General features: G+C 68.1%; 2 protein-coding genes across 6 annotated transcripts in view; one reads left to right on the forward strand and one right to left on the reverse strand.

The window, feature by feature from the left end:
• The first annotated feature begins 757 nt into the window (after positions 1 to 757).
• LOC114494625 (ILK associated serine/threonine phosphatase) overlaps positions 758 to 27005 on the forward strand; it is a 28674-nt gene continuing 2426 nt past the window's right edge. Inside the window, exons 1-13 of one of the 5 annotated variants that reach the window (XM_036022641.1) lie at positions 759 to 913; positions 6258 to 6323; positions 6738 to 6794; positions 7547 to 7666; positions 8799 to 8925; positions 11445 to 11551; positions 11849 to 11942; positions 12170 to 12257; positions 13612 to 13733; positions 15582 to 15701; positions 17109 to 17190; positions 17660 to 17828; positions 19060 to 19072. In XM_036022641.1, coding sequence (XP_035878534.1) covers positions 859 to 913; positions 6258 to 6323; positions 6738 to 6794; positions 7547 to 7666; positions 8799 to 8925; positions 11445 to 11551; positions 11849 to 11942; positions 12170 to 12257; positions 13612 to 13733; positions 15582 to 15701; positions 17109 to 17190; positions 17660 to 17800 — 1179 coding nt within the window. In that variant the 5' untranslated portion in view covers positions 759 to 858 and the 3' untranslated portion in view covers positions 17801 to 17828; positions 19060 to 19072. Of the gene's footprint in view, positions 914 to 6257; positions 6347 to 6737; positions 6795 to 7546; positions 7667 to 8798; positions 8926 to 11444; positions 11552 to 11848; positions 11943 to 12169; positions 12258 to 13611; positions 13734 to 15581; positions 15702 to 17108; positions 17191 to 17659; positions 17888 to 19059; positions 19073 to 27005 lie in introns of those variants that run through there. The other 4 variants (XR_004902479.1, XM_036022642.1, XM_028509891.2 and 1 more) reach the window with 4 other exon arrangements.
• On the reverse strand, positions 20336 to 27001 carry ERFE (erythroferrone). The gene is made up of 8 exons (XM_036025024.1): positions 26638 to 27001; positions 24363 to 24467; positions 23789 to 23888; positions 22558 to 22871; positions 22376 to 22484; positions 22202 to 22292; positions 21441 to 21519; positions 20336 to 20454 (listed from the first exon to the last, which is right to left on the reverse strand). The coding sequence occupies exons 1-8, from the start codon at positions 26821 to 26823 to the stop codon at positions 20356 to 20358; spliced, it is 1083 nt and encodes a 360-aa protein (XP_035880917.1). The 5' UTR covers positions 26824 to 27001; the 3' UTR covers positions 20336 to 20355.

Here is a 27005-nt window from a genome sequence, read left to right on the forward strand (position 1 = left end):
ACTCAGCTCGAGCTGCCGGTCTGGTCTCCGAACCGAAACTCCACCGAGGGAGACCTCACTGTGGGGCCTCCAAATGTTGCATCCAGCAAACGCGAGAACAAACATCGGAGACTTTCAGGGTATCAAAGATGTTGCTTTATTGGCCAAGTTTAACCTGCGCAGGGGCGAACTCGCAGAGTGTCCGGAGACACGGTACCCACAAGGGCTGCAGACGAGAGTTGCCCCGAGCGCTTACAGCTGAGACCTTATATAGGGGTTTTGGCGCGAGCGAGCAAGCAAGCGTTTCATAGAAGCACATGTGGCAGTCAGCTGTTTGCTTACAGAGACCGCGAGCGAGAACAGGGTAAAATTCAAATTCTGAAAACTAAACAAAGCGTTGCCTCTCTAGCAGCCCCGGGGGGAGAACACCTGCACGACACAGGACGTTTGCTCAACCACATCCCGCACTGTCTCCCTTGTTAGTTCCTTTTAGCTACAGTGCGGTTCCTGTTTACTAAGGTCACATTCAGTTCTAAATTTCCTTGTTCCCAACACGCCGTAGCCGCGGAGCAGCGGGCAACCGCAGGGCGAGGGGAAAAACAACGGGCAGCCGCGGGGTGCAGCCCACCGCCCCAGAATGCTGCGCGCCCGAGCCCGGCCCCGCCCCCTCACCGCCCGGCCTCTCCCGCGCTCAGGACTCTGGGGCGGCCGGCCCACGCCGCGCGCCGATTGGTGGCGTTCCCGGCCCGCCTTCGCGTGATTGACAGCGCCCAGGCCGCCGCCGCCCCGCCGCCGCTGCCGCAGCCGCTGCCCCCGGGTGTGGAGGCCGCCGCCGCTCCCGGGCTGCGCGTCTGCCGCCGCCGCCGCCCAGCCTCCGCTATGGACCTGTTCGGGGACCTGCCGGAGCCCGAGCGCTCGCCGCGCCCTGCTGCCGGTAAGCCAGTGGCCGCCCTGCTGGCGAGGGGAAGGGGGCAGGCGGGCGAGTGGGCCGGCGGCGGCCTGGAGGCCCGCGGCGCCGGAGGCGGGCGGCGGGCGGAGCAGGAGAGCGAGCGCGGCCTGCCCCGGGGCGGCCCAGCGCGCGTGCCGGGGGCCCCGGAGCCTCCGCCATGTTCGCTGCGTCGGAAGCCCCGGCCGAGGGCAGCGCCGGCCGCCGCGGCCTTTGTGTGTGCGGCCCCCCGCGCCGCTCGCCCAGCCCCAGGCCCGCCGCCCTCGGGCCGCGCGCGGGGTCCGCCGCCTTCGCACGTGGCGCGTCGTCCGGGCCCCGCCCGCCGGCCCGCGTCGAAACCGCTGTCCCTCGTACAGCGTGATGCCGCGCGCGCGTGGGTTCAGGGTTGGTTTTGTTTTTGCCCCGCAGACGGGAGGCCTCGCCAGCGCCGTCCTTCGTGGTGCCGAGGCACCCTCTGCGCCTGTCTGGCTTTTCGGTTGGTGGTGGTTGCCCGTGCCCCTGGGATCGCAGGAAGCCCCCCTCTGCCCAGAGTCGGGGGCGCCCTCCAGGCCCCCCATCGGCCACGGCCCGACCACGGGCGGGACCGCTGCGGCCGCGGTGGGAGCCCCGCGCACCAGCCGGGCGAAACCGGTGCCTTTGTGAGTGCCGTGTGTCCGGTGGATTACGACCACCCTGGGTTCGATCGGGCAAGGCCCATTCACGTTTCCGTGCTTATTTCCCAGCCTAACTCGGTGGCCGAAAACCTGGGGCGCTTGAAAAAAACCCCAGGTTTCTCGGAACTACCGCGGGGCCGCTGGGGTGAACGAGACCGGCCTTGCCGTTCTGAGAGCTTAGCTCTCAGTGCAAGAGATAGGGACAGACCGACCGACGCTGGGGACCCCGGGAGCTGCCGGGGGCCGGGGCGGTGCTTGTGCCCGGAGAGCGTGGGGAGTGCGGCCGTGCGGGACTTAGGCCTCAGGAGACGCGCGCAGTTGCAGTGGGCAGAGACCCCAGGCCGAGCAGCGAAGTGCTCCCACGGGATCGTCTCGTTCTCCGGTTTGCCCGAGCGCCCAGCGTGCAGTAGTGCTGCGCCCTGAGGCCCGGCAGAGGAGGTGGCTCTGCTCTGCCCTCCTCCGCGCGTGGGTGCGCGCCTGTGGCCTTGTCCCATGGGACTGGCCTAGCTAGTGTCTGTGTGTGCCATTGTTCCCAGTGGCGGCACGGGCACCGTCCTGTCCTCACTGACCGTTGTGCCTGTGCAGAAGCCTCTGAGTAACGGGTGCTGGAGCCCGGGGTCTGGCCATTCATTTTCTAGATGGTTCTAGCGCATGAAGCTGGCTTTTTAACTGTTGGTGAGGACGGGTCGTATCGGAGTACATTTGGGCCGGAGTTTAGCTTCACAAATGGGCCTACAAGCTTATCATTTAAAAAAGAATCTCCATAACTTTCCACTCAAGTCTGTTTGGGTCGACATAGAGCAGGGGTGCCAGACTCATTTTCTCATCAGCCTGGCGGTTGCCCTCAAAGGGCCAAATGTAACTTCAGGACTGTGTAAATGTAACTGCTCCCCAACAGCTAAGTGGGAGCACCAGGTGCGGGGCCGGATGAGACGAGGTGGCGGGCCGGATTGGGCCCACGGGCCTTGTGTGTGCCACCTGTGGCTTAGAGGGAGGCCTCCTTGGGATGATACAGCACCACCTGACGACCTTTTACAGTGTTTTTCAATTGCAATCGACATCAGCATCACTAGTTTCAGGTGTACGACTTAGCGGTCAGACATTTGCGTGCCTTACGAAGTGACCCATCCCCACCTGTAAGCCTTACAACCATCTAGCACCGTGCGTGCAGGTGCCTGGTTCGTGCGACGTGATTGCGTGGGGCCTTGCGCCCTGGTGAGAGGCCCGTGAGCAGAAACAGGGCGCCTGGACCCCGGCTGCGGTGCTGGGTGGCGGGTGCTGTGGGTTGTTCCAGCTCCCCTCCCCTGGAGGGGCCAGGACGTGCACTCTGCCCACCGGGGTGGGGGTGCGAGCACCGCCACAGGCCCTCTCAGCTGGGAGTGGTTCTAAAAGCAAGGCGTGTGGCGGGGGGGTGCTGGGCAGCTGAGAGGGGCCGCGCTCCGTGAGGGACAGGGCTGGGATCCAGAGTCCCCGTGGCGGGCCGTCAGTCGCCACCGCCAAGGTGCGGGTTCACAGGTTAAAACAGTCATTTGGATGAGAACCGAATCTGAGACCACAATCCGTGGCAATGCCATGATACTTGAAAAATTAAGCGCCGTACTTGTTTCAGAGAATTAGTGGTTAACGGCTGATACAATTGAAAGTGGAGACAGTGAACGGAAAATGAGGCTGGCATCGCAGTGTGGATGCAGGGATGAGACTGGACTGCGGCATCGAGACCCTCCCACGGGGTGGGGGGGAGCCACAGACCCCTGAGCTGGTGCAGGAAACGGGAGTCGTTGGAGACACGGCCCAGCGGCCTCACCTCCCGACTCGGCTGCCCCGCACTCGCGGTCTTGGGGCTCAGTGCGGCTCGGGCTCCCGCGTGTGGGGCGAACTCCAACGGCTGTTTAAACGGGAGGTGCACTCCGCTCCGAGTGGATCTCGCAGAAACACATCAGCATCCGATGGGAGGAAATAGCTCGCCGCTCGGATACGTCAGGTGTGTTTGGTTCAGTTCTTTGGCTTTTGTTGCAAACGTCCCATCTGAGGCTCCGGCTCCCAGACCTCTGACGTTTGTGTGGTTTGAAGGGAGGTGAGGAAGGCTCACATCACAGCCTCGGGGCAGCCCTGGACGCAGACCGAGGTGCCAGAGCGCCGCTGCGGGGACGCCAGTCCTGGTTCTGCGGGGGGAGGGTCCTGCCTTCGGTCGGTGGGGAGGGGGACGCCGCCGAAGTGCGGTGCCGGGGAGCAGGGAGCGGGGCAGAGCGGGCGTGCTGGTGCGTGGTTCCAGGCTCCGTGGAAGTCGGCGTCGCTTGCCCCGGCCCCGGCCGGTGTGGAGGCTGAATCGCGCCCGCACACGCGGCCGAGGCTGGGCGCTGACCTCCCGCACAGCGGGAACCCGCTGCCCCGACACACGCCACTGCAGCCCGCCGCTGCACGGGACGCCCGACCGCAGAGGGGACCTGCACCGTTCCCACCCGTGGGGGCGGGGGGTCCGGTTTGTCGGAGAGAGGTGTATCCGCTCCTATCAGACAGAAATGGATGGAGCTCACGGACGCCCCCGCCGTGTGGCGGTCCTGGCTCCACGGTGTCTTTAGGACGCACAGCTTGTGTTTGGTGACCCAGACGCGTTCAGGGGTCCTGGCGCAGAGCCGCCGGGCCGTCCCTCGGCGGCGGCGTCACAGGCGGTCGTCTCTCGGGGGAGGTCCCCGCACCACTGCTCTCCAGGGCCGCCGGGCAGCTGCCGGGGTCGCGTAGGCCTGTGCTCGCGGGTCGCCCTGAAGCAGGTCTTCCTCAAGTTAGACCTCTGAATGGTGAGTGACGTCAAGATACTAGAAAACTTAGACTAATTATAAAACTTCAAGGTTAAGCAAGAAAAAAAAATTGAGTCATAAAGAATAAAAGTGGACTTAACTGTATAAAACTAGAAATTTCTTCGGGGCAAAGCGACACGAAGGCAAAAGTGGAAATGGGAGAAAGTAATCGCCACACAGGTTGCTACAGGTTGCTGTCTGGAGTGAGTGAGAGGCTAAGGAAAGACGGGGCCCACTGGGACCGTGGTCCCGGGCTGTATCCCCACCGTCCTGGAGGAGGCGCCCATAGCCCGCCACCCGGAGCTTGCCAGGCTGCCTGCCTGCCGGCATGTTGGTGCGGGGATCGAGAGAGGGCCGCTCTCCTGGGGCGCGCTGGGAGTGGGCGCCGGCACGGCTTTCTGGGGAGCTAGCAGCCCTTGGCGCCTGTCGGAGTCCATATATGTACGCACACCCCCGACCAGCAGTCCCGCGGCAGAAGGGTCTGGGCCCGGGGCCGGTCACTGCGCTGGTGCTCGTCGCAGCCTGAAAAGACTGGCGCCCCGCCAGCCAGCGGGGGCTGGGCGGGTGGGGCCTGCCTCCCCGAGCCACTTTCAGCGAGGGGGGCAGGGGAGAGGGACCCCCTGGCCAGAACCGAGCCTGCTGCACCGCGAGGGCCAGGCCGTCCGGGTGCTTTTGGATGTCCCCCAGATGCTGCCCTTCAGGCTGCTGGGGCCTCCCTGTGGCTGGTGGGGAGGGGGAGAGCGTTAGCGAGTGTCTGGCCCGTTAGGGGTGGTCCTGGGGGAGGAGTGTGCCTCAGCGAGGGAGCGGACACCTCTCGCTCGTGTCGGGTATAAGCAGAGGAGCTCCTTCCCGCTAGCTCAGGGATTGATCGGGCATTGAAGGTGCCTCTGACCTGAAGACCACGGGAGAAAGTTCCTTTCTTCGGAGTTTGTAAGTTTTCATTAAAATGTTTGTTTTCCCAAGAGTGGAATTGGTTCCCAGTTCATCTCTACGTGGAGGCAAAGAGACCCTGTGGGTGAGCTGGTCTGTCAGTGGGCGTGCCTCTGCACTTGAACCCTGGGAGCGGGGCCGGGGCCCGCCGGGGTGCGGGGCGTCCCGGCCCCTGGGCAGCCGCCCCGCCTGCCGGGTCGTGGGGGGTTGGTGGCTTCCGCGGAAGCCCGGGGGGCAGTCGGAGTGTGAGGAGTGGGGGTCGGTGCTGTGCGGAGAGGGTGACCGAGCAGGACGCGTGTGAACCTCGCGCTCCACCGTGCCCTCGGTCGGGTTTCAGACGCGAGGCTCGCCCGCGGTCTCCGGGCCTTACTTCGGAGGAGCTGGGACTCCGAGTTTGCTCCGTAGGGGTGCGTGAGTCCGGCTCGTGCGGGGGGCCGACCGGGCGGGGCGCGGGGTCCCCTCGGCCTCACCTCGGTGCCCGTGTGTCTGCGGCTCGTGGGCGTGGCGGTCAGATCGGAACGTCGTGGGGAGGAGTTTGCCCAGACCCCGGGTCTGTGGGGGTCCGTCCCCCTGGCCAGCACCAGATTGTTTCCTTGGTCTAGAATCGGTTTTTTTCCTCCCAGGATTCTTTTTTTTTTTAAAGACTTAAACCTATTTGTTGCTTTCAGTAATGAAAGTATCCAGAAAGATACTGGTTTTTCTCAAAATGCCCGCCGGCCTCAGAGAGCCTGGTGGGCCACCCCCTGTGGCTTTCTCGTTGACGGTGACCGCTGGGAACCAACCGGTGTCCACGTTAACCGGCGGAGAAAACATTTCTAGCGATAAATCCTGCCCCACGAGAGGAGAAAAACCGGACCTGACGGCGAACTCGCCTCGGAGTCTGCCCGTGGCCGAGCCGCGCAGCTGCGGCCGGACACCGCGGTGCTCAGCCGTGTCCCGTGTCCCGTGTCCTAGGGAAGGAAGCCCAGAAGGGATCCCCGCTCTTTGACGACCTCCCCCCGGCCGCCGGTGCCGACTCAGGTACAGTCTGCAGGCTCTCCCAGGTGTGTGTCCGCGTGTCGCCCTGGGGGGGGCAGTGGCTCGGCCTCTCTCCCTGCCCCGTTTTCAGCGCGCGGAGGCTTCAGGTGGTGGGCCGCCGAGAGTTCGGGGTCTGTGGTGTCAGGTGAGGCGGGAGGCTGGGGGTCCCCAGCGCTGAGACGCCGCGGGAAGCGTCGGGCGGTTTCCCCGGCCCCCTTGGGTGTTCTGTTGCTGAAACCAGACGCAGCCCCCGAGGGCAGGGCCTCGCTTCTGGTCCAGCACAGGACCTGCAGACGGGCGAGACCTTCCTGGCCATGTTGCCGGCCGGCGTGAGCAGCCGCTGGAGGGGCGGGGGTGGGCGCCGGCCCTCGCGCCCTGCGCAGGTCTGCGGGCTCACCGAGTGTCCTGCTGTTTCAGGGCCAGGGGGACCTCTGCTCTTCGACGACCTCCCGCCGGCCAGCAGTGGCGAGTCAGGTGAGTGGTGGGGACTGTCCACGTGCTGGCGGGCGGCCCGAGCTCCCCTCGCACGCACGGTGCACCGGCAGCCCTGCTCGGGGCGTCGGGGGCGTCCGGGCGCAGCGCCGGTGCCGGGGGGGCAGGCGGGGCCGTGGGCTGTGATGGCAGTTGCCTGTGGTTTCACGCTTGGTGGGCCAAGCGCTGTGACCGGTGCTTCTCACTCTCGGCCCCCTCCACTCCCAGACAGCCCTCAGGGACGGGGGGCGGGAGCAGGCTGGAAGGCTGAGGCCTGGCCTCTGGGGGTACTGGGGGCACCGGGGGCAGGGCAGGGTGGGGCGGGGCGGGATCGGGAAGTGGCCCCTCTAGGCTGCACGGCGCCCAGGTGTGAGCACCGCTCTTCCCTCCTCCCGCGGCCCTGCTCTGCCTGCCGGGGTCCACACAGCTCCTGAAGCCCGACTTTCACCTCATTTCAAGCCTTTTGGGCACTTGTTACTTTCTGAGCTGGTTCAGTAGGGGTCCCTTTGCAGGTTTGGACAGCTGGCTCCCTGTGCACACATAGGTCAGGGCCTGCAGCTGCAGGACACCGCGTGTGTGCACGGGCCCTGGGCCTCCGGAAGCCCCCCGCAGACCCCCGGGTGGGCGAGGGGCCGTCTGCCGCACTGGGGTGGGGTGGGGCGGGGCGGGGTGGGGGTTTGGGGGGAGGCCTGGTCGGCAGGGCCCCCCACCGTCCACCTGCAGCTGTTTCTGGTCCGCTCTCCCTGCGTCTCCAGGGTCTCCTGACACCCCGCTGCCCCCGCCGGCGAAGAGTGGAGGGAAGGGAGAGAAGAGGAAGCCCTCTGAGGAGGAGGAGAATGGCGGTGAAGAGCTTGTGGAAAAGAAAGTTTGTAAAGGTTTTCAGACAGTTTGAAAACACATGTATTAGACTTCATAACCTAGACCCACCCAGAGCAACACCAAGCTCAGCTTTCTGACGATGCCACTGCCTCTGTGTGTCTGTGTGTTGGAAGCGGGTAGGGCTCCCTTTCTGCACGCTGACCCGGAGCTCCCGCCCTCTCTCTCGCTCTCCACCTCCCGAGGCCTGGGGCCCACGGGAGCCTCGCCGAGCCCGGTGCGGGGAGCAGTGCCCTGGCTGCCCCCTGGGCCCCCCTGCGTCCCCAGCCCTGCCCCGCCCCTGTGGTGGGGCCCGCAGCCGCCTCCAGAGAGAGCCCGGGCCAGCAGCGCGGTGGGAACCTGCCGCCCGCCGTGCGGCGTGCCGCAGCGGGGGGACCCGGAAAGGGTCAGTGAGAGGGAGGCAGCTGTGGGCTCAGCCGCGGCCCTGCCGCACAGACTTCTGCCGCAACGGCTCTCCCGGCTTCGGGGCACACGCTGGTGGGCGAGGCCCGCCGACTGGCCCGCCCCCTCGGGAAGGGCTCTGCCCAGCCGCGGCGGGGAAGCGGGGAGGCGCGCGCTCTGTTGTCTGCGCGGCCCGAGGGGTCAGAAAGCGAGCTTGAGCTGGCCTGGGTGCAAGGGAGAGAGGTAGCGGCTCCCGTGTCCGCGTCCTCCTCGGTCAGAGGGCGGGCCGCGGTTTCCCCGCCTGGCAGGTTCTCTGCCCGCCTGCAGAGGGGGGCCCCCCGGTTCTGGGTGTCCACCAGCACCTTCGGGGGAGGCTCCGCTCACGTGTCTCTCAGCGGGAGCTTCTCTGTCCTCGCGGAGTGATTGACAGAAGCAGACCCGCACGGCCCCTCCCCCACGCAGACCCCCTTCTGGGGCGCGACTGCGCACTGCCCTCTGGCGGTGCTCTGGCCCACGCCTTCCCTTCCGCGGGGCCGCCGTCCGCCGCCCCCTCCACCGCCCCGCCTCGCCGACGCCGCTGGGACCCGCAGGGCTCCGGGGCAGCCGCAGACGGGCTGCGGTCGGCGGCGGGGGAGGGGTGGGGCTGAGCCCGTGTGCCTGTGGGGGGAACAGCCAGCCGCCCGCTCGTGTGCTCTGGGCCCCGGGCTCCCGCGGGCCCCGTTTTGTATTGGCTCTCTGCTCCCCCCTCAGCCTCCTCCGTGATCTTCGGCTTGAAAGGCTTCGTGGCCGAGCGCAAGGGCGAGCGGGAGGAGATGCAGGACGCCCACGTCATCCTGAACGACATCACGGCGGAGTGCCGGCCGCCCGCGTCCCTCATGTGAGTGGCCGCGCCCCGGCAGCCTGGCCGCCACGAGGAGCGGTCTCGGGCCCGGCCGGGGCCGCAGCTGTGGGCTCCGTGCGCCCTGTGTGTGTCAGACAGGCCGGCGCAGAGCCCTGGAGCGGCTTGGTGTGCTGTGGGTGGCTTTGTGCCCCACCCTCTGGTGCTGGTTGTCCCCGTGGATGGAGGGTGTGTCCCCGGCCTCTGGCGAGGGAGGCCCGGGTGCTGCCGAGTCCCCTGCAGCTCCCAGGACGGCCCCCGGCAGACCGGTGTGGCTCCAGGCCCGGCGGTGCTGCAGCTGAGTGGCCCTGCCCCGTGGGACTGACCACCCGTGGGTCCCTGGGGGCGTGCGCTCTCTCCTGACTCGGGAGGAACTCTGGTGGGCAGTGCCCTGTTCTGGGACCCAGGAGCCGGGGCTGGAAGCCCCCAGCCCAGCAGCAGGCGCTGACCCAGGAAAGCCAGCGAGGGCTCCTGGGGCCCCGCAGGGGAGGGGCGTCAGGAGAGGAAAGCTGGAAATACCCCCGTCTGTCCAAGCGCAGTGAGGCCTCGGGCGGGGTCTTCCGAGTGAAGGGAAGGCAGCCGGAGGCGGGACGGGAGGTGGTTGCTGACGGGCAGGATGTTTGCTGTCGCAGGAGCTACAGAGCAGTGGGTCAGTGGTTCGGTCCCAGGTGAGGGCACGTGCCTGGGTTGCAGGTTCGGTCTCCAGTCAGGGCACGTGTGAAAGGCAACCACACACGGATGTTTCTCTCCTTCTCTTTCTGCCTCTGTCTCTCTCTCTTTAAAAGTAAATAAAATCTTTTTGGGGGGACTTATTTACTTATTTATTTACTTGTTTTTAGAGAGGGAAGGGAGGGAGAAAGAGAGAGAGAGAGAAACATCAATGTGCGGTTGCTGGGGGCCGTGGCCTGCAACCCAGGCATGTGCCCTGACTGGTAATCGAACCTGCGGCACTTTGGTTCGCAGCCCGCGCTCCATCCACTGAGCTACGCCAGCCAGGGCCAAAAGTAAATAAAATCTTTTAAAATGTATATATATATACATATATAATAACTACTTATATCTCTATGAAACCGTCATTAACTGACACCAGTTGCTCATTAACCTACAGTGTGCTGGAGCCTGTGGTGCTGGTGGCTTTCGTCCAGCAGACCAGGCCTGGTCGCCAGGAGGTGGGTGGTGGCCCTGCAGGGACCCCGGTCACACGGGAGGGGGCGCTGTAGCTCCGTGTGCACTCGCTGCCCCCCAGGACCGAGGGTGGGCTCTGGGGCTGGGAGAGGGTCTTGAGGAGAGTCCCGGGGCGGGGGCGGCGCAGGGTGGGGGGGATTTGCTCGGGGAGGCCGTGCCCCGCCCAGCGGGCACCCTGCTGCCAGAGAGCAGCGCTGCAAGAGCAGCGCTGCGCTCCGTGCCTGGGGGAGCCCCCCCCCCCCCCCCATGGCTCCTGGTTCCCAGATGGAACAGGCGGCAGTGGAAGTGTCTTGTCTCACTGCCGTTTCTGTTCTTCCCTTCTGGACACAGTCTGCTTTGTAACGCCATTTGTTCCACGTCCGTGCGAGCTCGCTCTCTGGTGCACCGAGGCAGGCGGGTGGGAACGAGTCTGGTGAGGTGGGCTTCAGGGGTTGGACGCCTGTCCGGGTTCGAGCAACAGCCCTGAAGCTGCCCCAGGGCCTTACGGAGTTTGTCTAGTGTCTTACTGTCTTGTTTTTAGGGAGAGGGGGAGGGGAAGAGCGGGGAAGACACGTCGGCCGGGCTGCCTCTCACACGGGGCCCGGCCCGCCGCCCAGGCACGTGCCCGGACCGGGGGTGGAACCGGGCACCCTCCGCTTTGCAGGACGACGCCCAGCCCAGGCAGGGCCTCACAGACATTTTTGGCCGTCCTGGATTAATGATGGCTTCTCTGCGTCGTGGTGTTTAAAAATTTAAAACTAAGTCTGGTTTAAATAGAAGGAAGTCTTGGCCCTGGCCGGCGAGGATCAGTGGATGGAGCGCCAGTCTGTGGACTGGAAGGTCACCGGTTTGATTCCAGGCCAGAGCACATGCCCGGGCTGCGGGGCAGGAGAGGGGCCACTGGTGGATGTTTCTCTCCCTCTCTTTTTCCCTTTATTCTCTCTCAAAGTAAATGAGTAAAATCTGAAGAGAAGAGTTTTAGATTTTAGTTTCGTCTTCCGTGTCCGAGTTTATAGACCTTGATTTTTTTTTTTTATTCACTTAAAGGGAGAGGGAGAGAAACAGAAACATCAATGTGCGGTTGCTGGGGGTTATGGCCTGCAACCCAAGCATGTACCCTTGCTGGGAATCGAACCTGCGACAAGATCTTGATTTTTGAAACAAGTGTGTTTCGTTTCAAAATACCCTGAAAGTCACTTGCACATGTGTCTCCATCAGTGTCGCCGCCTGTGTCCCGTTCGCCGCAGTGTCGGGCGCCTCGGCAGCGGGCGTCCCCTGTGGGTGGTGTTTGCCGCCGCGAGGCCGGGCAGCCTGCACGGAGGGCGGTGACGCGGGCTCTCTCACTCTGCCCCCAGAACCCGGGTTTCCTACTTCGCTGTGTTCGACGGGCACGGAGGGATTCGAGCCTCAAAATTTGCTGCACAGAATTTGCATCAGAACTTGATCAGGAAATTTCCAAAAGGTGAGACGGGGACGAAATTCGCGCACGGCCACCCCAGTGTCCACTGTGTGTGGGGCTCGGTGGCGTGTCCCTCTGGCTCCGGCGGAGTCACTGGCAGCCGTGGAAGAGCAGGGCGGGGCGGTCCCTCTCGGGACCCGTCCGAGGGGCCGGCGAGGGTCTGGCCTGCACACTTGGGGGCCTGCCGCCACCAGGGCGGGTGGCACCGTCCTGTGGGGGCGGAGACACGCTGTTCTGGGTCCTGGGTCAAAAACGGAAGGGCAAGGGCCACCCCCCTGCCTGTGCCCCCCCCCGCGGCAGGAGACGTGACCAGCGTGGAGAAGACCGTGAGGAGGTGCCTCCTGGACACCTTCAAGCACACGGACGAGGAGTTCCTCAGGCAGGCCTCCAGCCAGTGAGTGTGGCCGCGTGGGGGTGGGGGGAGGTGTGAGATTCTCCTGCACACGTGTCACCCCCTCGCTCCCGTCTCACACGGACGCCCCGCCTGGGGAGCGCCGTGTGCCTGCCCCGCGGCCCGAAGCGGGGACAAGCGAGAGTCGCGGCAGGCACGGTGCGTTCTCCCCCGAGCGCGGCTCCGAGTGCCCGCGGGGCGGGGCGACCCTCTCCGCCGTCTCCCCGCAGGAAGCCGGCCTGGAAAGACGGCTCCACCGCCACCTGCGTCCTGGCCGTGGACAACGTCCTCTACATCGCCAACCTCGGGGACAGCCGGGTACGTGCCCGGGGACCCGCCCACCCAGACAGGGCGCTCCACAGGGGCGAGGGCAGCGGCGCCTCGGGCGGATGAGAACCATGAGGGCTGGGGCGGGCTGGGGAGGGCTTGGTGGGGGGCCGGTCCGCCCTCTGGGAGGACGGAGGCACAGCCGCAGCCTCTTCTGCCTGGAAACCCGGACGGACACGCCCTTCCCTGCCTGCCTGCCCCGCCTCCTGGCTGGCAGCGCTCCGCCCCGCCAGGGCAGCAAGTGCTCCAGGCCGGAACGGGGTCGGTGCATGGTGACCGTGCTCTTCCCCATCTCACCTCTAACCTCCGAGCCCTGCTGCTCGGGGTCGCACTGCTGCCCAAGAGCCTGGACCGCGGCAGCCAGGGACGTGCCAGGTGCCATGCTGCTCATCCGGGGAGCCCGTCATGTCCCCTGGGGGACAGCTGGGTCCCCGCCACTGCAGTGGGAGCAACTTTGAGCTGGAGGCGGGCCCTCCGCAGGGCGGCCTCAGCCGGCTGCCGTCAGGACCTGAGCTCTGCTCCATTTCCCCCTTCTCAGGCCGCCCCCGCCCCTCCAGGTCCCCGGACGGCTGACCCCCACCCCCACCGTGGGGCCGCCGCCTCAGCCCCGGAGAGGGCCGCCCCGCTCCCGCAGCTCTGGGGTGGCTTACTTTCTTCCCCAGGAAGCATGAGGGCTGCGTGGCGAGCATCACAGGGCCTGGTCCCTGTCCCGAGGGTGGGGTCCTGCCCTGGTGGGCTGACTGTCTGCAGGGCGTGTGTGTGTGTGTGTGTGTGTGTGTGTGCATGCGCCACGGGGCTTGAAGAGAGCGTGAGTGAAGCTGGCACAAAGAAAGGACTTTGGAGTCAGTTGTAGTCCTGGCCGTGTGTGTGTGTGTGTGTGTGTGTGTGGTTTTGGGCACGGCGCTTACCCTCTGGGCCTCAGCTGCCTCCCCCCCCCCCCCCCCTCCCCGCTCCCGAGAGCCCCAGGGTGACCCCGAGGTGGACATGGTGCAGAGCGCACCGGGATACCCAGGGTCCGAGTGCCCCTTGCCCCTCTGTCTCCTGTGGACCCAGGGACTGGGGGCGGCCCGAAGGGCTGCGGCGCTCATTCAGTGCCCCCCCCCCCCCCACCTCCGCCGGAGTCCCCGGTCCTAGCCAGGTTGAGCGCCCAGCCGCCGCCACCCAGCAGCACTCGCCGGGAGTGGCTGGGTGCCTGGCTGGTGTCTGTGGTGCCGCTCTGACTGGGGCCCTTCCCGGAGCCACGGCTGCCAGCAGCAGGCGGACTCCGAGGCCCCAGCCCCGGCCCCCTCCCGCCGGCCCCGGGCTCGTGTCTCCCGGCCTCACGGCTGCCGGCCCCGTCTTCCAGGCCATCCTGTGCCGCTACAACGAGGAGAGCCAGAAACACTCGGCCTTGAGCCTCAGCAAGGAGCACAACCCCACGCAGTACGAGGAGCGCATGAGGATCCAGAAGGCCGGAGGGAACGTCAGGTGCGCGGGCCCCGCAGAGAGAGGCTTTCCTTCGCCGGTGGGTGTGAGCCTTGCGTCTCCCCAGGACGCACGGCGAACGTGTGCAGAGGGAGGTGGCCCTCTGCGCCGATGGACAACAGTGTCGTCTTCCTCCGTCTGTGTTCGGTGTTGAGAGCGAGAGAGAGACACCGATGGTGGTCGCGTGTACTCGCTGACACGCCGTTGGTTGGTCCTCGTGTGCGCTCCGGCCGGGACCAAACCCGTATGTAACCCGGCGCACTGGGACGGACGGCGCTCTGCCCCGCCGAGCTGCACCCGGCCGGGCCCGGTGGTTTCCGTCTCACCCTCTGCTTTGTTCCCTCTCTCCTGCCTCCTTGCCGCGTGACTCGCTGCACACCAGTGTGCTTGGGTTTCAGGGTGCGGGCACTAGCCCTCGGGTTCCGGGCCGCTTCCTGCTCACATGACCGTGGCTGTGGCCTGTGGGGGGGACCCTTGCTTTCATCTTTAAACCCAGCGGCACGGGCTGGGGACGGTGGTCTCACCGGGGCGTGACTGGCTCTGTGTGTGCAGGGCCCCGCCCGGAGGCGGTCCAGGCCGTGGCGGGTCTCACTGCAGCTCAGCGGTGCGCGGGGCTCTCCCCCGGCCGCTCGGGGGCCACAGCTCTCTCTGCCGGAAATCCTGGTTCTTAATGACAGTTGATTTGCTGATACTGCTTTAGCGTGGTGGTGTCAGCGTCGCTGCCACTGGAGTGGGGGTCCGCCTCTCTCGTGCTGGCTCTTGCTCACGGGGGGTGTGCGTGGGCCCCTGGCTGTCGCTGCTGAGGGCGCCGCTGCAGTGGCTGTGGTGGGCCCCGGCTCCCGGTTGTTCTAGACTCGGGGCCTCCCCTCCGTGCGGGTTGCTCACAGGGCGGAGCCAAGTGGAACAACCGTGGGACCAGCAGCCCCACTTCCGGGGGGGGGCCCCCAGAAGGACTGCAGGCAGGGGCTCGGACAGACGCGTGCACGCCCGCTCGTAGCCCCGTGACTGCGGACAGCAGCTGGGGGGGGCGGGGGGCAGCGGCCGAGTGCCCGTGAGTGGGTGCCGCGGTCAGCCAGTGCGGGCCGTCCGGTCCGAGCCGGGCACTGCCGCTCGGCCTTGGAAGGAAGGGGGCGCTGTGGCGGCTGCAGCACGGCCGACCGTGAGGACGCGGTGCTGAGAGGAGCCGGCTACGGGAGGACGGGCACTGAGGTCTCGCCCACACCAGGTCCGTGGGGCGGCCGGGCGGTGGCTCCCCGGCTTCACACCGGAGGGTCTGAGGGTGCGCAGGGGCCAGCCCACCGGCGTTGGGCTCGGGGGCCCCAGCCCAGGACGGTGGTTCCCCTTGACGGAGCTCTGCTTCACGGCGTGAGGTCCCGTCTTTCTGCCCCCCACCTACGCACGGAACGGCGGAAGGGGGCGCCGTGCTGAGCGGTGCCGGGTGTGTGCAAGGGTCGCCGGTTCAATTCCCGGGCAGGGTATGTGTGGGCCAGGTCCCCAGCAGGGGCACGAGACAGGCAGCCACACATCGATGCTCCTCTCCCTCTCCCCCTCCCCCTCCCTGAAAATAAATGCAATCTAAAAAATACAGAAACGGAGAAAGCCAGGCTCCTACCTGGTCCAGGCCCGTCCGTCCCAGCCTTTGGGCAGACCAGCAGGTCGGGTCAATGCAGCCAGGGACGTGCAGCCCAGGGGGGCGCCGAGGGCCCCGGGGGTCCGCAGCCCCTGCGCGCCTGCGGCCGGGAGCTGTCGGTGCTGGCTGACGGGGCGTCTGCAGGCTGCGCCTTTCCCTCTGCCCCGCTGTCCGGCTCGTGGCCTGGCGGGTGGGGTCTGAATGCTTGTCCCTTGTTTCAGGGACGGGCGTGTCCTGGGCGTGCTGGAGGTGTCCCGCTCCATCGGGGACGGGCAGTACAAGCGCTGTGGGGTCACCTCCGTGCCGGACATCAGGCGCTGCCAGCTGACCCCCAATGACAGGTGAGGGTGCCGCCAGAGGCCCGTGCGCGCAGGGCCTGGGCGTGGGGGGCGGGGTGGGGGCCCCTGCGGGAGGAAGAAGGCCTTCTGACAGGAGACAGGACAGAGGCAGGAAAGTGTGGCCGGGCGGGTGCCAGTGGTGGCGCTGCGGGAGAGTGGTGGTTGCAGGGGCCTCTGGGGACGGAGGTGGCAGGCCCTGTGGTCCACACTGAGGTCTCTGGGCCTCACTGCGCATGGGTGGGGCCCTGGGGATTGCGAGCTGAGCTCAGGTGGGACAGAGACCGCCTCCCAGTTGTGTGTGGCACCCTGAGCTGCCTGAAGACAAGGCCCCGGGCCCCGGCCCAGAGGGGGCGGAGCTGGGGCAGCGGAGCTGGGAAGTGCTCGGACCGGTGTCACCAGGCTGAGTGGCGAGGGCATGGGGACAGAGGGGGCAGAGGGGCCCTTCGGGGCGCAGCTCTGAGCCCCGCCCCGGCGCATTCCTCCCGACCCCGGGGTCTCGGCGGTGTCCCCACCGCCCCTGTGGTCTTCCGAGAGCTGCCCCGGGTCAGCGCCTTTGTGGGCTGCACCGGTGCCCTCCCTGGGAGGGGCGGGTGCTGTCCGCCGTCCGGGACGCACGCCCTGCTGTGCCGGGCACAGGTCACAGGCTGGTGGACGCTGCTGAGTGCGCGCCCGGCCAGCGGAGGAGGGCGGGCCCTGGGGGTGGCGGCGGGGGCGGGGAGAGCTGGGGACCTCCTCGGTGCTCGGGAGGAACTGCACGCCCACGCTGCCGCTGCTCAGAGTGCGGGACCTCTGAGAGGGGGGAGCCCTGCCCCGAGAGCAAAGCGGTGCTTGTCCCGGGGCCTCACGGTAGTTCCCCTCCAGTCCAGTCTGCGTGCGAGCGCGCGGCACCTCACGCTCGGCCGAGCCCCCTCACGTCACTGCCGAGCCCCGGCCAGCCCCAGTTGTTGGCAGTGGTACTCGAGGAGTTTCAGCTTTCGTCTCACCGAAGTCAGACTGGCTTTTTCAAGTTCCAGCCTTTGTGCCCCGGGACCCGTGTGTGTGTCCGCTGAGCCCCGGGACCCATGTGTGTGTCCGCTGGGCCCCGGGACGAGTGTGTGTGTGTCCGCTGGGCCCCGGGACCCGTGTGTGTGTGTCCGCTGGGCCCCGGGACCCGTGTGTGTGTGTGTGTGTGTCCGCTGGGCCCCGGGACCCGTGTGTGTGTCTGCTGAGCCCCGGGACCCGTGTGTGTGTGTCCGCTGGGCCCGGGGACCCGTGTGTGTGTCTGCTGAGCCCCGGGACCCGTGTGTGTGTCCGCTGGGCCCGGGGACCCGTGTGTGTGTGTCCGCTGGGCCCCGGGACCCGTGTGTGTGTCTGCTGGCCGGTTTGAGAAATCCACTGCTCAGCCCCTTCCTGCCCTTCCCTGTCCTGCAGGTTCATCCTGCTGGCCTGTGACGGCCTCTTCAAGGTCTTCACCCCCGAGGAAGCTGTGAACTTCATCTTGTCCTGCCTTGAGGTGAGACACCGCACCAGGGCCCCCCCAACCCCCCAGCCCCGTGAGGCTCCGTGGGTGGGGCACCATCCCGCAAATGGAAGGGTCGCCGGTTCATCTCCCGGTCGGGGCCCGGGCCCGGGCTGCAGGTTTGGTCCCTGGTCGGGGCGTGCACGGAGGCAGCCACTTGGAGCTTCTCTCCCACATCAGTGTGTCCCTCTCTCCCTCCCCCCCTCTCGCTCTAAAATAAATTGCACCCGGGCGGAGGCCAGGTGTCCTGCAGCACCTTGGGTCTTAGGCACGTGTCCTGGGACCCCTTGTCCCCATTGTCGGGGGCCCCCCTTGCCTGCGGCTTCAGCGTCAGCTGGGCCCGGGAGACGCCGCGGTCAGTTTGTCCTGCGTGCCCTGGGGGGCGGTCCTTCCTGGTGGGGGTGCCGTCTGTGGGGAGGGCGGGCGCAGGGCCCCACTCACCGGCGCCCTCTCCCGCCGGCAGGACGAGAAGATCCAGAGCCGCGAGGGGAAGCCGGCCGCGGACGCCCGCTACGACGCGGCCTGCAACCGGCTGGCCAGCAAGGCGGTGCAGCGCGGCTCGGCCGACAACGTCACCGTCATGCTGGTGCGCATCGGGCACTGAGGGCGCGCGGGGCTGCGTGCCCGTGCGTGTGCACGCGCGTGGTCCTGTGGGACTCCCGTGCTTGTAAATAAAAGGTCTTTTTTCTAGTCTTTGCTCTCACTGCTTTGCCGCGCCCGCCTTCGGCCGCACCCCGGGTCCTCTCGGGCCGGCTCCAGGGGCCGGGTGCGCTCTGCGTGCTGTGCTCGCCCCAGCTGCCCGGTCCCCTCCCCGTGCCGCCCCCACCCCCACCCCCACCCCCACCCCGAGGGCACGGCAGGGCGGGGCCTTTCAGAGCGTGGGGGGCGCTGGGCTTCCCTCAGAAGTGCGGTCTCTGCACAAAGGTAGGGCCGCGGGCCTGGGGCTCGCTGCGGGCGGGGCCCGGGCGGCAGTGCGCCCCGAGAGCTCTCCGAAAGCAGCCCGGGCTCAGCCTCTTCCCGAGGTCCCCTCCCGGCTGTCCTGGGGCTCGCAGGCGGGCGCCCCGGTGTGAGCCGGCACCTGGCTCTGGGGGGCTCTGCCCGGCAGAGCCGTTCCCCACTCCCCACCCCAGCGACCCGAGGGACCCTCCTGTCCGACACTCAAGGGGGACATGCAGGACGGCCCACCTGGAAGGAGGGAAGGTCCACTTCCCAGGTTCTTTCTTCTGTGTGACACGGGCCACGGGTGTTGCCGTAACTTCCCTTCAGGAGAGCAGCTCGTGAGCCTGTGGGTCAGCGCCCACTTCCGGGTGATGTAAGATTTTGAAAACTTGCCACTCCAGAGCTGCTGTCCCGTTCGCCGGCCCCCGCCCAGCCCGCACACGGCCTTATCGCCCTGGCGGCTCGTGGGGCTGGCGTCCCTGCCACAGGCACCTTGGGGACGCCTGTGAGCACCCCCGCCCTCTTCCCCAGACTGTCCCGAGCCGGCCCCACGGCCGCCCGTGCAGGGCTGCAGCGGCACCGAGGACGGGGCCGAGCACCTCGGCGTCGGGAGGCAGAGCGGTTTCTGCAGCCAGCGTCTCCGTGGGGCAAAGGGGTGTGTGTGGGGCAAAGGGGTGTGTGTGTGGCTCGTGGGCCCGGCTCCCCGAGGGCCCCGGCCCCGGAGCTGGGCGAGGCCTGCCCCCGCCTGCCCGGGGGCCAAGCCTGCTGCCATGTCCCACCCTGGTGGCCCGATGGCAGAGACTCTGTATTTTAAGGTCTATGCTTTATTTTTGTGATTTTGTATGGTCATGCAACAACTCTTACACCGGAACCACTTCGCAGTGCCAGCTACACAAACAGGTTCCACCCGGCAGAGCACACCAGGTGTGCGTGCGTGCATGCGGCCCTCAGGCCGAGGAGGCGAGAGCTCCGCGGCTCCTTGGAGGGTAGCAGCCGGCTTTTCCAAAATATCTGTGGCCACACCTGCCCTTATCGGACAGCGTGGGGTGCAGGGCACGGCCGGCTGGCACTTCCTGGTAGGGCGGGGCAGGGCCTACTGAGAAGCGTGCCCGGCTGCCAGGGGGCACGGTGCTGGGGGGGGGGGCTGCGACTCTGGGGACCGCCTGGCCGGCAGTGAGATGTTCTCTGTGGGAGGGGACACTTCGGGCTCCTGGGGAAGTCGTCCTGAGGCCAGCTAGGAGGTGACGGGGACAGCAGCCCTGGTCCCTCTCTCCCAGGTCTCCAGGCCCCCAGCTGGGCCCCCAGGGTGTGCTGTAGGCTGACCGCCGGGCCCCCTCATGGGGTGTCCCCTGGCCCCCAGGTCCTGTCACTGCTGCAGAGGCGTGGGGACATGGCACCCAGCCCAATAGGGACTGGCTTTTCCTCAGCACGGTCCCCCCCCCCCCCCCTCTGAGCTCAGAGCCTGCTTCCACCCGAGCGAGCGGGGCAGACGTTTGTTTGAAAGGCCCCACAGCCGGCCGGCCCCTGCTGGGCGGTGGCTGGGCCCGGGGGGGGGGGGGGGGCGGGCTGCTGGCTCTGCTCCCCCTGCCCTGGGTGGCTGGGTGGGCAGGGCCCTCAGAGATGTTCCGGCTCCATCGTGGGGGGGGGGGGGCGTCCTGGCAGTGACCCAGCCTCGGGGGGTGGGAAAGGACTCGGCTGTGAACAGGTCTGCAGAGGGGCAGGCAGCTCCTCTGAGAAACCACGTCCTCTAGCGGGTCGGGCCAGGTCACGGGTGCACATTAGAAGCAAAAAGAGCTGCAAGCCCGGCCCAGATGCACCCTGTGCCCCCATAAGCCCTTTCCAGCAGCCGTCTGGTGTCTGAGGCCGCTGTGCCGAGGGGCCACAACGGGAGTGCCAGGCGGTGCCCTGCAGCCCATGGGAAGCCAGTGGCACAGCCGGGTGAGGGGCTGGCAGGGACTGGGGAGCCCTGGGGGGCAGGGGAGAGGCGGCAGCCTAAGTCGAAGCCGACCTGGCCACACCTCTTGGGTCCCCCAGGGTCCCCACACTCGCACAAATGGAGAGATGGAAATGGGGGGGCTGTAGGAGAGCCCCCTGAGAGGCCAGGGCTGCCCGTCCCTTCCCCCTGGGTGGAGCCGTGGAGGCCCCCTCGGGCCGTCGCGGTGGGCCGCCTCCTGCACGCAGCCTCTGCCTGGGGTTGCCGGGTCTGCGCCGCCGCGCCTCTCACGCGCCGAGGAAGACGGCGCTGAACTGCGAGCTGGCGAGCACGGTGACGGGGGAGCTGCCGGCGTTGTCCAGGAAGACGGAGGCGTACTGCCTCCTCTGAGGAAAGGGGAGGGGTGTCGGCCAGGCCCGCCGGCCACACAGCCTCGGGCCCCTTCCAGTGCTCTCCCCGCACGGGAGCGAGCCCCCCTTGGGGCCAGCAAGGGCTCCGGGGCCCGGCGGGCTTCTCCGAGCTGCGGCATTTGGAGCCTGGCCGGCTCTACCCAGGCTGAGGGTGGCCCTGCCCCACTGGCCTGGCCACTGACCCGTCTGCCAAGGCCATCATGGGACCGACCAGTCCTCTGGCCTGCCACTCCAAGTGAGGTCCACACACCAGCAACCCCCCTGGGGACCCTCAGCACTGCAGTCTCGGGGAACCCACTAGGCCCCAGGTGCACCACCCAGAGCCCTCTGACTCCTCCCAGCCAGCTGCCAGGTGCCCAGGACCCGGCCAGACCTCCTTTCTGCAGCCGGGCCGCCCCTGCCGACAGCTGTGTGTGCTTGGACAAGCTCCTCGGCCCTTCTGCGCCACGGTCCCGTTTGTACACGGGGGTGACGATGAACCAGGTCACCTAGGCAAAGCGCTTGGGGCCGGGCACCGCAATAATGAAACGGTTGTTGCCCGCATGTGCAGGCGCCATTTCTCGTGCGCCCCACCTCTGCGTCACGCCCTCCACGGCTTGCCCAAACCCCACCACCAGAGGGAGACTGTCACTGAGGGTCCTGAGTGGGAAATGACCACGTGCCCTGCTTCCCGCAGTGGCGGGGGCTCCCAGGTCACCAGGGGGTCAGCCTGGGCCTGGGAGCTGACCCCTCGCCGCCACCACCATCACCGGGAGCACCAGCCCTCAGTGAGGGACTCGGGAGGTCTCCAACTTGGAGACGGGGGCCTGAGGGCTGTGCTGCGGCCCCAAACCTCCCCCAGGCCTGGCGTCAGGGAGGGGGCCGCACCCGGAGCTCCTGAGCAGCTGCCAGCACCCCTCCCTGCCAGGACGCCCCCCCCCAGCCATGCCCGCGGGTGCCCCGACACCGAGCCGGCTCCACACCTTCAGAAACAGAACGCCGTTCACGGAGACGGTGAAGGGTTCTGTGCCAGCCGGCCGGCTCATGATGGTCTCCAGGGAGCTGCGGCCAAAGCAGGAAGGGTCAGCCCAAGCCCCCCACTGCAGACGCCACCACGTGCTCCCAGCAGCGGACACAGGGCCCAGCACAGTGCCAGGGAGAGAGCTGTCCGGACAGGCCTGGCGGATGCGGTATCTGAACTGGGTCCCCCAAAGGAGGCCAGTCTCTCCAGAACCAAAGGCGCTGAGGGCCAGGAGAGGAGTGTGGCCCAGGCCAGGGGCGACCCCGCCGACTCTCCGAACTGCACCCCCGGGGCGGGGCGCAGCACCCTGGGAAGCCCCATCAGGCCGATGTGGGGGGCTTGCAAAACCAGAGGGAGAAGTTTTGAACTTCATTCCTTCATGCTTTCTCCAGCTATTGCCAGCTCCTGCCTGCTGTGACCAGGTGTGGTGGGAAGGGGGCGTGGTCCGAGCAGTGAGGTTCACAGGTTCACGGGGGTGGGTGGGAGAGCGAGCGGAGCGGGGACTCAGGAAAGGGCTCTCCGAGCAGGTGGTCCGCGCCTGCCCCTGGGGGTGGGGGTGGGGGCGCGGGGTCCAGGGAGCTTGGGGATGTGCTTCTGAACAGCCAGCCCCTCCTGCTGCCGGGAAGGGAGCGCTGGGGTCTCCCAGGCCACAGCGGCTGTGGGGATGGGGGATGCCCGGTCCGCTGCCCGAGCTGCTCCCACCCCACCCCCGCGCCCACTCACGTGTTTTGCTGGCACCGGGACTGGATGCAGATGAGCAGGCGCAGACGGCTCCGGGGGCGGGGCGATTCGGGCCTCCGCAGCTCTGGGAGGGCTTAGAGGGGGTAGGGCTAGTCACCGCCCCCGCCCCGCCCGGCCCACAGTCTCCCCCCAACCTACCCCTGCCCCGGGCCTCACCCACGTGCAGAGTGGCGGCGAATGCGTAGAAACCGGGGATGGACGCCGTGTACTGGCCACTGGTCAGGTTCAGGCCGGGGCCGCGGTAGAAGGCTCCTTCGGCCCGGGGCTGCGGGGCGCACACACGGTCACCCGGGGCCCTGCGCCGCTCCCCCCGGCCCAGCCGCTCGGCGCGGACTCACCAGGTAGTAGCCGCCGAGCTCGTGCAGCGCGCGCCGCTCCACCGACACGTTCTGGCGCAGGCGGCAGTGGAACGCGGCCTCCACGATGCGGGTCCGCCCGCCCTGGTTCAAGGCCTGGATCAGCAGGGCCACCACAGACGGATCCGCCTCCTCCTCGTCCTCCGCGGAGGGCCGGCGCTCCGCGTTCTGGCGCTCCGCGATCTGGCGCTCCGCGTTCTGGCGCAGCCGTTCCGCCGCAGCTGCCACAGAGCGAGCGGTGGCTGCGCGCCGAGCGCGCCAAGCCCTCCCTCCCGTGGCCCTCGCCCCCCAAACCCCTCACGGGAGACCCCTCTAAGCCTGCAGCTCCCGCAGGCACGGTGCCTCCGGACCCCGCCGCTGCTTTGTTTCCGGCCACGCTTCGGCCACCGGGAAGCTCAGGGCAGGCACAGTCGGCGCCCTGGTCCGCTTCGCCCCCCTGCGCTACCCGCAGGGCCCCTTCCGCGCTGTTGCCTCCGATCACGGTGCTACTGTATCAGCGAAGGCAACCCTACCCGCCAGGCCCCCTCCTTTTTGGAAGGAAGCTGCGTGTAAGTAATTACTGGAGCTGCTGCTGTGTTTAAGGGAACGGGACAGGGACTCGAAGGGGGAGAGGCTCTGTCACCAGGCTCCGCGTAACACGGCGAACCTGGTAAGTCCTGCGAGCACCGGCCACAGTGGCGGACTCCCCCGGCGGGCTCTCTGCTCTGCTGCCCCCTGCTGTGCCCTCCAGCTCAGCTGCCCAGCCTGGCGGGGCGACCCGGGGCTGCCGGCCTGGGCCCCACCCGGCGCTGTCCCCCTGGCACTCTGCCAAGGGGCTGCGTGCCAGCAGCTGAGACCCCTCAGGGGAGGCCGAGGTGACGAGGGGGAGAAGTTGGGGACCGCACTCAGCGGGCCTGTGTCGATTGGGGGAGCCTTGAATCACCTGGTGTGGCAGGGGAATCAGAGGGGCACTTTGAAAGCTCAAGGGGCCTGACCCCCTCCCCCTGCGCTCCTCGGACTATCCCCACTTGAGGGGTCTGGGTGGTCTCCTGGCCTTCCCTGGGCTCCCCCGACTTCCAGGTGGGGCGTGGGTGCCCGTCCGCAAGCACCCACTGAGCACAGAGCAGCCAAACCCACCTTTCCCTGTGGAGCCGCCTCCTCACCAGCACCCACCCGCAGGGGTCCGCCCCGCCCCCACAGGCACCCAGACCCGAGCCCAGAGGGGTGCCCCTACCTTTCAGCAGCTGCTGCCACTTCTGTCGTCCCTCCAGCAGTTCATCCAGCGGGACCGGGACCGTGGTGCTGCAGGGCTCCCGGGGCTTGGGCGGGCTGGGCTGGGAGGGGAACGGGGGTGAGGATGCCTGAATCGGCCGGCTGGGAGGCATGGTCATCCCCCCACTAAGGCGAGCAGAAGGGGCTCCCACTTTGACTTCTGACCTCTGAGGTAGAGGTCAGCCTGGTGGGGGGTGGTGCTCAGGCTCTGCTGAGAAGGCAGTGAGGGTCCCTGCTTTGACGGCTGTCCTCCCAGGCCAGTGGGGCCCCCCCGGCCCAGGACACAGAGGGAGGGGAGAGCGGGCAGCCGGCGGGCTGCCTGGCATTCCAGGGGTGCGGAGCGAGTGGGAGGAACGGGCTGCAGACTCGGGGCGTCGCTCTCTGACCCCAGGCCAAGGGGGGGTGTCTGTGCTTGGTGACGTGGTCGGGGTGTGCCCGGGGAGGGGCCGGCGAGGGGTGCAGGGGTGAGGGTGGTGGCCTGGGGGTTCGGGGAGGGCCCGCAGGTGCACACCCGCAGGCTGGGGCCCCCTGCTCACCTTCGACCTCCTGTCTTGGCTCCCGTCCTCCTCGTCGCTGTGCTTGAGGAACCACAGCCAGGTGTCCCGGGGGCTCAGGCTGAGGGCCGGCTGAGTGGTGGGCTCCTGGAACACAGGCGCCCGCAGCCCCCTCACGTGCCCGTCCTTGTCAGCAGTGGGGGCCTCGCAGCACGGCCCCTGGGGACGGCCCCTGGGGACCAGGCCACGCTGCGACCAGGGCTTCGTGGAGAAGGGGCCCCGGTGTGGGCGGAGGGAGACCAGGGCATAACTCTGCAGCCGGCAGGGCCCCGGGCTCCTTCCAGCTCCCCCCACGGGAGAGCCAACTGATTACCAGGGTCTCCAGCTACCGGCAGGCCCCCCCACCCCACCTCTGCCCTCCGAAGTCCCAGGGGGCCGGACTTCAGCCCCTGGGCCAGGGCGGCCCGGGACTGGCATGTCAGGACTCCAGGCCTGGACACAGGGTGCATGCAGTGCTGCCCACCTTCCGCAGGACGGCGGCCTGAGCCAGGCCGGGGACGGCCCCGGAGGTGCCCAGCCCCCACACAGCGAGCTCTGACCAGTCGGGGCTCCGAGGGAAGCTCCAGGGAGGAACCTCCTGGGGGGAGGCCTTTGGCCTGTGGGTGGCGGGCCTCGGGGGGTCTGGCTCCGGGCAAGGCGGCCAGCTGGGAAGGACGCTGGCCTGAGGGCTCCAATGAGGTCACAGGCACCGACTCCGGTGGCCGATGGGAGGGCCCAGGGTCTTAGAGCCAGGTGGGTCCTCCCACCACTGCCAGGCCTGGTGGCCTCGTGGGGACTCTGCAGGGACCCGGGTCCCCCTTCACGAACCACCATGCTGCTGGCGGGGGGGGGGCTGGGGGGGCTCCCATGGGAGGAGGCCCAGGGGCCTCCGCCCCCTCTCAGGCTTCCCGTGTCTCCCTGGGTGGTGGGCCCTGCGGGGCCCCGGCCTGCTGGCTGCTCACCGGAAGCACCGGGACCTGGGTCCCACCTCACCGACTCACACCGCCCGGAGGAGGCCCATGGCAGGGGTCCCTCGGGGCTGCCCGGGCAGGCGGGCTGGCCCTGTCGGACAGCCGGCCCTGGGGCCTGTGCCTGGACCCGGGCCCCAGTGTGCCTCGGTGGGGGCAGAAACAGGCAGAGGCACTTGGCCTGGGGACCTAGGAAGGGCCTGCTGCAGTGGGGGAGGGGGCGCAGTGGGGGGGGTGGCGGGGGCGTTGGCGCTGGCAGCTGCCCTGTCTGACCAAGGTCTCCAGCCTCGGGGGCTCCTCCACCTTGGGCCCCCAAAGAGGGTCCAAGACCAGAACCCCACCTGGAAGCACCCCAGCTCCCCCTGCACTTCCTGGCAGTGTATCCCCGACTCCCAGCTGGCTGCCCTGCCCCTTGGGGTGTGGCTGGCCAGGAGGGGTCAGCCTGCGACCCCTGGGCAGGCACCGAGGTCGGAAAACCACGGGCTGCAGGGAGGTCCCTCCCAGGGAGCTGGAGGGCTGGCCACCACCCCCGTGGGTGGGGTGTCCCTGGCCCGTGGGGTGCTGGGTGCAGAGGCACCGCCCGCGGCCCCACGGCTGCTCCGCCCGTTGTCCAGCCCCCAAGCATCTTGATGCCACGGGACTCGAACCACCTTCTCAGCTGCTCTGCTGCTGGGAAAGGTCGCCCCCCACCCCCCACCCCCCACCCCACGGAGGGCTCCCCCGCTTTCCCAACCTGAGTGTCTCCACCCCAGCTGGGAGGGAGAGGGCAGGGCGGGGAGCTGGAGATGACGCCTTCCTGTCCAGAAGTCCCCATCACTGGGGAGTCTGACCCCCCCCCACACACACACACACTTCCTTCCCCCGGACCCGCAAAAAGGTAGTTGTCCCAGGGACTCCCACCACACGGGTGGGGGAGGGGTCGGTCATGTGCTCGCACTTCTTCCCAGTTTCGTGAGAAACTTCCACTTATGTCCCAGCTTCTTTCTGTCCCAGAAGTAACGGCATGTCCCCTGGCCTGGCGGAATTTTGCTTTGGTGCCGAAGGAGACCCCCAGAAGCCGAGGTCAAGGCCGGCCTTGCAGTACCGGTCTGGGCAGAGGGGCGGCGCCCAGGCCCCCCCTGTCTCCCGGGGCCCGGCAGTGCAGCCTCGATCCCCACGTTAGAAAGGGGGGCATGCCCGGCGTCAGTCCGGCCCCGGCCCGCCCTCCTCCCTCGCTGTGCCCCGGACCGCGGCAGTCTCCGGCCGGGGAAACTGAGGCCCGGAGGTCCCCGCGGCGAGGGGGCGGGTCGCGGTCACGGCAGGCATCTTACCGGCGGGCGGGTGTCCAGGCTCGGGCGGCTCTCCAGGGCGACCGCGGGCGGCACCTTCTCCGGCTTCGGCTTCTGGCGGGCGCGGCTCTTCGCGGGCGCACCGGGGTCCCGGGCCCCGAGGGCGGCGGCGGCCAGCAGGCACAGGCAGAGGCCGAGGAGCAGCGGGCGGGCTGCGGCGGAGGCCATGTGGGCGGCGGTCCCTCCGGGCTGCGAGCGCGGCGTCTGGGAACCCGGCGCTCTCGGACTCGGCGCCTTATATATAAAGCGCTCGAATCCCCCGCCTGGCTCGGCCGGCCTCCCGCCGCGCGCCCCCTCCCGGCTGGGGCGCGCGCTGCAGCGGGGGCGTGTGAGGGCCCGAGGGGCGGGCG

Source organism: Phyllostomus discolor, chromosome 4 (genome assembly GCF_004126475.2).
Source record: "Phyllostomus discolor isolate MPI-MPIP mPhyDis1 chromosome 4, mPhyDis1.pri.v3, whole genome shotgun sequence".
NCBI lineage: Eukaryota > Metazoa > Chordata > Mammalia > Chiroptera > Phyllostomidae > Phyllostomus > Phyllostomus discolor.

Bases quoted from the DNA above. Each gene is read 5' to 3' on its own strand.
- ERFE (XM_036025024.1), bottom strand. From the start codon at position 26,823: ATGGCCTCCGCCGCAGCCCGCCCGCTGCTCCTCGGCCTCTGCCTGTGC. The intron at 24,468-26,637 runs GTAAGATGCCTG...CCTGTGTTCCAG, and splicing joins GCCTGGACACCCGCCCGCCG to GAGCCCACCACTCAGCCGGC. The intron at 21,520-22,201 runs GTGAGTGGGCGC...CTTTGGCCGCAG, and splicing joins TCCCGGTGCCAGCAAAACAC to CTCCCTGGAGACCATCATGA.